The sequence below is a fragment of the Polypterus senegalus genome, chromosome 11, assembly GCF_016835505.1.
Source record: "Polypterus senegalus isolate Bchr_013 chromosome 11, ASM1683550v1, whole genome shotgun sequence".
NCBI lineage: Eukaryota > Metazoa > Chordata > Cladistia > Polypteriformes > Polypteridae > Polypterus > Polypterus senegalus.
This window is the reverse complement of record NC_053164.1, coordinates 80,922,751-80,933,285: the sequence shown is the minus strand read 5'-3', so window position 1 is coordinate 80,933,285 and position 10,535 is coordinate 80,922,751. Positions and strand designations below refer to the sequence as shown.

The 10,535-nt window shown below is 36.4% G+C and overlaps 1 protein-coding gene across 1 annotated transcript in view; it reads right to left on the bottom strand.

Annotated features, from left to right (window-relative positions):
• Positions 1 to 524: 524 nt before the first annotated feature.
• Positions 525 to 10,535, bottom strand: part of bbs1 (Bardet-Biedl syndrome 1) — a 73,986-nt gene continuing 63,975 nt past the window's right edge. Inside the window, exons 15-17 of the mRNA XM_039769158.1 lie at positions 4,563 to 4,697; positions 3,160 to 3,246; positions 525 to 3,048 (exon numbers count right to left, since the gene is read on the bottom strand). Of these exons, the coding sequence (XP_039625092.1) occupies positions 2,962 to 3,048; positions 3,160 to 3,246; positions 4,563 to 4,697 (309 nt within the window). The 3' untranslated portion in view covers positions 525 to 2,961. The remainder of the gene's footprint in view (positions 3,049 to 3,159; positions 3,247 to 4,562; positions 4,698 to 10,535) is intronic.

The window sequence follows — 10,535 nt, the reverse complement described above, 5'->3', positions numbered from 1 at the left end:
ATTGGGAGAAGGATGCTAAGGATAGAGCTGCCAGGCAAGATAAAAATAGGAAGGAATAAGAGGAGGTTTGTGGTGAGAGAGAACATGCAGGTGATGGGTGTAACAGAACAAGATGCAGAAGACAGAAAGATATGGAAGAAGATGATCTGCTGTGGCAACCCCTAATGGAAGCAGCTAAAAGAAGAAGAGGCATTTAAATAGGCCAAGGAATGATCCCATTTCTGCTCTCTTTAAAATAATATCGCCGTTACATTAAACTACTATGGTCCTAATATCTGTTATACTCTGTAATTTGCCTATGCCACCCCACATGATATTAACTGTCCCTAACTGATCACCCCACTAAAAATCTTCTGGAGGCACACCTGTGCAGATAATGAAATGTTACTTAATTTTATGACATGTTAGTGCTTTCATTTTGCCATATCAAGACATTCTTATATTGTAGAATAGATATTTCTATTCCAGGAAATCACACACATTATTTGTGACCCAGAGCAGATTATAATTCCTAGTCTGACAAGTTTTTCTCTTCTATTTCTTTCCAAATATTTTATTAACACAGAAGCTTCATGATGAACACACTCGGGTGTAAATACAGCCATGTCAGACATAAAGCTGGTTAATTGATAATTGGCAGCTGATTAAAACTACAAGAAGCAACTAAAAACAGTGAGTGCTGGTATTTAAGATTAAAAAGAAATTAAGGGTTCACAATCTTAACAAGCAGGCATAAAATATAATTTAGCAATAATATTGGACTCGTAATTACAAAAATAGGAACAAAAACCTGTAGTGTTATCTGAAGAGCTGAGTGTAAAACTACCTATTGCCTCAGTATCTTGTTAAGGCTTTAGCTAATTTCTTGCTGTGCCCTTGCGAAAGCATGACTGGAAGCCATTTACTACATAACATTACTAGCAGTATAGGTTGTTACAATTTTATACTTTTCTAGTGTTTTCATTATAGTCAGAGGTCATTCTTTCATTTCAAATTTATTTAAATATTGTGATTAAATTTTTAAATGTTTTCACAAAGGATGCTAGTTTACTTTCATGGTACTCAGTAACACCATGTAGTTTTACACTGACACTACTATTTTTTCAGTTGTTTGTTTACTGTTGCTACAGACAAGAGACCTGAAGTGAGAGGCACATGAAATCACTGACATGACTATACAAAGGTCAGTAAGTACCATGTTCTTCTAAATTGTCAGAGATTGCAGGTTCAAATGGAAAAACCTTTGTGTGCTATTGTAATATATTAGTGTAACAGTATTCCTGAAATAAAACCATTAGCTTTAAATTTTGACTATGATTTTGTTTTAGTAATTAAGGGCAGATGTATTGGTTAATAGATATATTGTCAATGAACTTTGGCCTGTGTCACACTATGCTTCACTTCCTGGTCCATTTCACTAAAAAAGTGCCTTTTCCTCATTACGATGGAACATTGTATTCTTGAGAACAAATACAAGTGGTAGCTAGCAATAAATCTATTTGTGTGGCTATTATTGACAATGAGTTTTGTTATGAGATTTGGCAATTGGTTTTATTTTCATCTTTTAACCGTTGATCCTCACACCATTTTCACCTTTGTTTTCCCATCAATCTCCTGGTCTAAACCTCTGGTCTGTTGTTTGCTGTTTTTCTTCTTTGGTAGCACAGGTTAAAGCACTCTGCACTTTAAATAAACAAACTGCTGTCAGACAGGGATGTATAATGTTCTCAGTGCTTTTCAATCCAGTCATCAAGTGGATTATATAGCAAACTACTATTGATTCACCCAGATGTATGAGGTTGGCTTTCCATGCAATGCTTTAGGAAGACCACTTGCTTGTGCATCTTCTGGAATAGGCAGCATATAAGGTCAGCCAAATGAAAACCAAAAATTTGACCTGAATCCCTTATGCACCAGCATCTGTAAAGATTAATGGCCAAAACCTACCCTATTCACATAAACTTTTACTTACTTTGGCAGTACTGTCCATAAAGATGGTGGCACTTAAATGTAGCCCTGGACCTGTTAGCACTGTTACATGTTACAGAGTATTGGTGAATGACAGAAACTGACCTGGCCTAACCGTCTTCTTTTTAATACTACAGGTCTGACAAAGATTCTGACTGCAGAAAATCAACAGTTTCTTGCCTGGTGTCACCTAAAGGAAATGGCAACCATCACAGTGCAAAGGTGATAAAGGTGAACTAAACATGTGTTAAAGAATGACACAGACTCAGTCAAGAAGGCAGCACTTCACGGGACACCATAATAAGGTAGGCCTAAAATAAAATGGTGATATACAGTGGAAGCACAGGTCAAGAAATTAAACCACACGAGGGGCACAGTAACAAAATTAGAAAGACATGCAGAGCTGGTGTATATGCCATTGGACCTTAAAAGTGATGATGATGAATCCAATTTAAGTAATTAGGAGTATTTTTTACACAATAGCACACAGTTTATCCTAAGATAATACAGAAATATATTATGTGGACATTTTTATTTACCAAAAAAGCATAATATTTATCATCCACCAATCAGCCGATGCTCCATATTATTTAGAAAAGAGCGAAACACTTTCAAAAGATATAATTTAATCTACATATATATATATATGTACATACACACATACGCACACACACACACACACACACACACATATTGTAAAAGCAAAACAGTGCAGATTTCTTTAAATATATACTATACACTTTTAGGAATTAAAAATGATACACATTTACATGTACATCAATCTAAACGTTACACAGTATTATGTTTAGTCCTTGGTATTGTCTCATGAAATAATTGTTTCACTTCACTTGCTCCTGTAATTCTTTTGGGACAAGTTATATTTCCTCTAAAGCAGCAGAGTTAAACATAGCTCTCTATTACTGTCATTAAATGATATCCTTGGTACTCACTATACAGTCTATTGAAATTCTTTTGCAGGTGCTCTTTTCTTAATTAGCACAAAGCCAGTCCCTCACTAACTGGCATGTTGATATGAGCAGTCAGCAAAGGGTTGGCCCTTCCTATTTGAAGGACAAATACCTGTAATCAGACAGCAAAAAGCCACGGTAAATTCATTGAAACACTCAAGGGCAGAAAACAACAAAGCAGAGGATGCAAACTGTAGAATCATAAGAATAACTCTAAGCTTACCTTAATGACATCGGATATCCCCTTGTCACTAAGACACTCCACAAAAGTGTCAATCGGGTAGTTGAGCCCTGGAACTAAGAGTGGAATCTGCAGGAGACAACAGGGAGAACATATAAACATATTTATTTATTGTATATGGAGGACATTTTACTTTTAATTTTTTTTCTTAAAGAATTAAATTCAATAAGAAATCATAACAAAAAAAGCATAGCAAATATAAAAACAGGTTCTGAATACAATCCATGAAACACAACTAATCAGAAACAAATCCAAATCAGAGATCTATATGACAAGGCAGCCTTCATTTAAGGTGTCTTTTTAAGCAGAATAAGTTGCAAATTAAATAAAAAGGTTCAGCACAAGGCCAGTGTGCTTATTTTACAATTACAGGAACAAATTCACCAAATTCTGAAAAACATCTGACAGGATCCACATAAAAAGAATTGTATTTTGTTCCAATTTTAGACAATATATGACAAGACCTTCCCATGGAGTTATAGAAGGCACATTAGGGTGCGTAAATAAAGGCGAGCTTCAAAAGGGCGACCTCAATTGGGAGCAGCGAATAAAGTCAAACGCAACAAAATTATTATAGAAAATGTATTAGATAAAGGCAATGATTGAACGTATAAAAAGGCGAAAGCAAGAATATTAAACCATCCAATTAATTAATGCATGAACTTCTAACAAACTATTTCTAAAGCTCTTTATACAGTATTTCGTTGTTTTCTGCTCTTCCTCATTGTTGTGTTACACTTGAAGCTGTAGATTATGTGCAATGCCACGTAGATATTCGAGATGCGGTCTATTAGCATAATCAAGGACAACTGATTTAATTCGCTCCGAAGTGAATCCAGATGTGTTTCCCGTTGATAGTTTTCTCCTTTCTGAATGTGTAGCCTTTGACTACGAGTAGATCTGCACCTTTGTTGCTCTTTACATATTCCAGAGCCATTTGAACCAAATTATCTACAAACGCCTTTATTTGCCGTGCTCAATTGAGGCCGCCCTTTTGAAGCTTGCCTTTATTTACGCGGGCCTTTATTCGCCGCGCCCAATTGAGGTCGCCCTTTTAAAGCTCGCCTTTTTGTGCGCGCCCTTATTGAATAGGGCCATTAGAATTAGGCGAGACGCAAATGCTTCACATGTCAAGTCTGTACATCTGTTTCATTTATATACTTGAAAATTGTGGATAATGCTCATGTCTTTGCATCGAGACTTTAACATCTACCAGACATTAGTGAATGTGGGTGTATGTATGAACATGAACTGTAAAGGACAGGGTAGCTTTCTGTTTTGTGACAGATGCTGCTAGGTACCTATACAGTAAATGAATATGGTTATTCAGAAAGCAGAAAAGCAGGAAAAGGTAAAGTACATTTCTAGTTATGTTGTATTCATACCTTAAAGAAGGATGTCTTCAAAGAATAAAGCTTTTCATCATACCAAAAGCTGATGGCTAGATTCATTGATGGTCTGCACACTGATGTGTTCTGGATGTTCAGAGTCAGTTTGAAAGATGGGCCAAGGCCTTGGACCTAATTGATGACAGAAAAGGGATCCCAAACAGTGAGTCATACATATTTAAAGCAAAACTTGTTTTGATAAACTTAAAACAATGTTTACAAACAATTTATCACACTTTAAATAGAAAATGGCAAGGTAAAGGTCTCCTTCAATGAAGGTGTATATTACAACAAATGCCTATATGTTCTCTAAATTACGGGCCTATGAAGTATTAAATCCAATATCCAGAAGTGTTTCACTACAGAGGGTAGCACTACAAAACAGTAGTTTTAATGGATAGCATTGTCTTATAGGAAGCACAATCTCTATGTATATAACTCACAAGGAAAAATGTGTCCTGCTCCATCTACCTTCCATTGCTGAATAGTGGATTGGGGTTTGACCACTACATTTTGAAGAAGCTTTGCTTTTAAAAAAATGTCATAGGACACTATTATTATGGACATTAATCACCTAAACTAGGCATAAGCCAGTATCCTGCTGCCAAAACAGGAACTTTAAAAACAGACCATTAATATCAAAACTAGATAATGCATCTGGAGTATTCTGAGCAGACATGGCAGCACTTGAAGCTGTGCAGAGGAGAGCAACCAGGTACATCCCAGGACTTAAGATCCAAGTCTCCAAAATCCACAACGGAATTGATAAAGCTGATCCAGCAGAACTCTTTCAGCTTAAGGTACTTGAGGACACCGATGACTTCCGGGTGTGGCGGAAGTGCTGCCAAACAGGGATCAGTAAATGTCTAGTATACATAGATACACACTCACTCTCTTTCTCTGCTGGTCAAAAGGTTTAGAAAACTCTTGTTTTTTCAGTTTTTATTAATGGTTAAACAGCTCAAGTCCAGAGAATATCTTGAAATGGTACAGAGGTATGTGGTAAACTGCCTGGGTTTTTAAAAAATAAAATAAAAATATAAGTTACCAAAACCTGAAAAATAATGTAATTGTCACAGTTATATAAAAAGGCCTTTTTTCAGGGAACAGAGACATAAGGTAACAACTTACAGCTTTCTTAATGTAATGAAAGCTAATTAAACCTTAAATGCCAATACATACAATTCATACAGGTGTCCCAACTTTGTTGATTACTTACAAACCCTCTGTCTTTATAAAAGCAGTGTTGAAACAAATTGCTGCCACACCTTCTGAAGCGTTAGTTGGATAAAATTATAATTTAACAAAAGAAGAAAGACAGACAATTATACCCCAAAAGTGTGTTTTTTCTTTAGAGAAATTGTAAAGAAAGCCAAGGTGTCAGGGAGTGCAGTTTCCTATGCCATGAAAACGAACTTTGAAACTGATTTTACATTGGACTAACTTTTGGTTGTTAGGAGGGGAGAATATTTTGAGATTCTAGTCTCGGACTGTCAAAAGCCATTTACAAACTTTCAGTCTTTTAAGTGGCAGCGCACGGTACTGTTATACTCAGTTTGTTATATATATCAAGTTTAATGTCACTGTCTCTATGCACACGATTATGGATCCATTCATGCAGGCAGGCCTAGTATGGTACACAGGGTCATGGCATTTAGAATTGATAGCCAATCATAGGACTAGATAGCCAAAGACAACTGGAGGATTACATAGTCAGCCTAAAAGACAGAACAATATACTACTGTCCTCTGTCAGCACAAAATCTTCTTTCCTAGTTTGTAGAATGGGACAAACTGCAGTGTGAGCATATTGCTATTCTTGTTGGAGGTGGGGTTTGTGTTTACTGTCCTTGTTTGGAGACCAGAGAGGGGCACTGTACTATTCCTGAGATGGAACTGAATCCTTACTTTCCTTGTTTGGAGACTAGAGAGGGCCCTGCATGTTGAGAAGTCAGTATAAATACATGGAACAAGCAGTCAAACCCTTTGAAGCTGTCGGGCGGAAGATTATATCCTCCGTCCGGAAAACCCTTTCAGCATGGTGACAAAAGATGGCAGACTGAGTAGATCAAGACTCCCACCTTGATAAAGTCTGTCATAAGCTTCCCGTCTGTAACTGTGTAAAAACCGTCAGTAAAGTAAGCTAAAGTATATCTGTTGCTCTGATGTGATGTTTGTACCGCCATACTCACGATGGGAGGGATATCACCTTTTCTGTCATGTTTCTATATTTTTCGGTTACTTAACATGCCGCAATATCAAAAGAACACATTTCCGGAGTGCTAATGCCTCCTAAGGAAACCGGTACCCAACTGGAAAAATGGGCAGGTCAGAAGATGAACTGGACAGAAAGCACTTTGGGGTAACAGAAGGCTTAGGGGTGCCTTGTTATTAATCCTTTGTGAGGATGGACATCGCCTCCTGCTACAACATATAGCTTGATTTTATTATCCTTACTATATAAATAAATGATAATACCTGGCTTCTTAAAAACTGTACACTTTTCAGTTATATGTGCTCAAATATCTAAACACTTCAATAACATAAAACTAAATACAAATAAATACAGAATCCTTTCTAAAATGACAAACTCTCCTGCATTTAAAGTTTATTGACTTCACATTGTAAATATTTTTGTTTATAGTTTAGTTCACAAATTATGCCTTACGAGAAAAAACTTCCACGACCTATTGTACTGTTCACTGCTCATAACCAAGAAAGTACATAAGAGACTAGTAAGGTAAAATTATGTTGGCTAAATAGGCACACGCTGTGTTAAATGTTAAAGGTGGTGAATCTTAAGTTTATACCATGCACTCATGATGCTTCATCTGGAATATTATGTGCTGCTGTAATCCTCATATGACCAGAATTTAACAGTGTTAAAGAAACTTCAGAAAAGTGCAACTAGACTGATTTTTGGGCTTTGAGGTATGATCTGCAAGGACAGACTGAAGGAGCTGAATCTTTTTCAGCTGAGCAAACAGAAATTAACATGTGACATAATAGGAGTATTTAAAAGAAAGACATCAGTAGGATAATTATTGTACAGTATGTCTGGTGATTATAGAACCTTAACACGAGAACATTAAGACAAGTAATTTGATGTACTGACACAAGGAAAAGTCCTTCCACAGATTAATTTTAAAGATTAAAAAAAAAAATTGAAAACCAAAATTTAAATAATTACTAGAGGTTTTTTTATTTAAACCATTATCTGCTAGAAACTAACTTCACCCTGTTATCTGTCCTTTCAAATGTTTCTTCATTATTTACAAACATACATCTACTGTATTTGTTTGATCAGTTTCTTGAATCATCTCTGTAAAACACATTGTGACTGAAGACTTTTATAACAACGAAGGCTAACCTTGAAAGTGCTTGTAAAACATCTTGGCCACTTCATTGGGTAATTAGGGTGATTGATCAAGCTGTCAAGAAACCTATCAAGTCAGCTCACTGAGCAAACCAGACTAATGAAGATGAGGATCCTCTCAAGAAATGTTCATGCTCTTAAAGGAACACTGTTCCATTTTATGACTTGCTTTAGAAAAATGAAATTGTAAATGTTTTAGAAGAGTAAGTAATATCCGAGTTGCCACATTCTTTAAAAATCATGAGAGAAACCATTACAAGACTTGAGAAGAAATTATCTAGGTGTATCAACTACTATTACATGCCCTTGACTTTAAGAGTATAGTCTTCTAGTGAGTACATAGCAAGACAAATACATATTTAATTAATTACCTTCAATATCAGTATTTTTTCTTTAGGGTACACTAGGAGAGACACGATGAAGCTATGAAACTGTTGGTTGGGATTAGATTCAAAACAGAGAAGCAGGAGATAGTATATATGTGTACCTTATCACTGGTGAATACACCGGGAGTCAATTTACGTAACAAATTTATAAAAAAAAGTTTGACTTCGGCTTCTCAAGTGACTGTTTTTTTTCCCTCAGCACCACACTGAACAGTGTGAGGTTTTTTACAGTGGCTGGAATGCCAGTCCTGCCACCAACCCCCAAGTTTTCCCTGTAAGTTGGAGGACCTGCTTGCAGAGCTGGATGCAGATTAATGTCATACAATCACGGGTAAATGGGACCTAACTGTTCAATACTGGGTGAACCTGTATGAATTAAATAGCTTTCTCTTGTCTGCAGTTGGTATTCTTTCTAAAATATCCCAATTTAGAATTTACATAATTTTAAAATACAAGGAAGATTTCATTTTGATTTTTGCAGCTGAATTCAAAAAGAAACATTTTAAATGGGCAAGTGGATGTATTAGAAAAGAACACTGAAATTAAATCATCGATCTTTTTCACAGATTTCTTGCATTTAAGACAAATGTAAGTAATTGGTCAATAAAACACTCACCTTCACTTTAATGGATCAGAGGGTTTTGAATATTCATGAGCTACGAGATTACCCAGCTAGATAACATATAATGTGCCAGTACAATTTCAAACAGTATATCTGAGAACCATGTAATTCACTATTTCCACTCAGATAATGCAAAAATAAAATGCCTGAAAGAATGGAGTATATCTCAAATCACTCCATAAGACGTGTCACACATGTGCGCATGGGAGGGAGCTAAAGGGCTCAAAAGAGGATAATTCCATGCCAAACCAGGGGGTGGCAGAGTGCATTGACCCTTTTTCTTTTTCCTTTGCAGATCAATTATGGTAAATTCCGCTTCGGCCCAATGATGACACTTCCGGTTCCTACCCAGATGACGTCATTTCCCCGGTTGGCTTTAAAACCATCATGTTTTGTCAGTCACCTCATTTCTGCTTTGGACTAATATCTGTAAAGACCATTGCTCAAATCTTTGCCTTTTTTACAGCCAATTCTCAAGTATACAGGGTGGCTGCAGTGTCATGTGCATCATTTCACAGACAATGAACTTTAACATGGATCATACAACAAATGAATATCATAATAGAAACAAAGAAAGAAAAACAAGATATAATTGTCTTTTTGCTCAAGGTTTCTGATTGTCCTTTGTTCAAATGCAGACTTTGTGGTAATATTCAGTTTTAACATACATTTTAAACTTTAAAAATAGACAAGAAAGGGCTAGTACAACATCTTGGAAATGGAATTATTTCTGGAAGAGGGGCATTCTGTTTTTTAAACAATGTTCCCCAACGTGTGTATAGCTTGCATCTTGTATAACTATTTTCATGACATGGTCCAAAATCATACTGTTAGGTTGATTTGTCAGCAGTGTTCAAAATGGTGTTGCAATATTATCCATAATCTTATATTTAGCTTCTAAAAACTTTTTAGATTTATAATGTAGACATCTGGAGTTTATTGGCATATTTCATGCCCCACAGATTTATAACATGACACTTACAAGCTCACCTGAAGTCCTGGAGAGGATGTCAGTCGATTGCAGTCCCTTTTCAGAATTAAATAACATGCATGTCTTTGGAGATGTGGGAAGAAAACTCATGTCGACTTGGAAGAAATGTGTAAATTCTATGTGGACCAGGGCAATGGTATAGGCATGTCTTCTCCTCTCACCTGTAAGTGTGACCTGTAACCTCCTCAGTAATAATGGCATCTCGTAAGAAACGGTTTTCAGCAGCCCAAGTGTTGCATGCTCTTGCTAGTGAGGTGAGCAGTGATGTTGAGGAGCTTCTCGTCAGCAGTGATGACAAAGTGAATTTGTTTTCTGTTGGTGAAACTGAAACATTGAGCACGAAAGTAATTCTGGTGAATCTGAAAGTGACGCTCACGTTTGGGTTTCTGTTGACCCTGCTTCAAATGAACCAACAGCAACTCGTTTTAAGTTTGTGGGGTAGCCAGAAATAAAAGTGAACATAGACAGCAAAGATCCACTTACCTGAAGTTATTCGTGGATGATGACATGATTGACAGGATAGATTTGTTGTCGAGACGAACAGATATGCTGAACAGTGTCTGGTACACCTAAGCAGTTAACCCGTTCAAAAATGT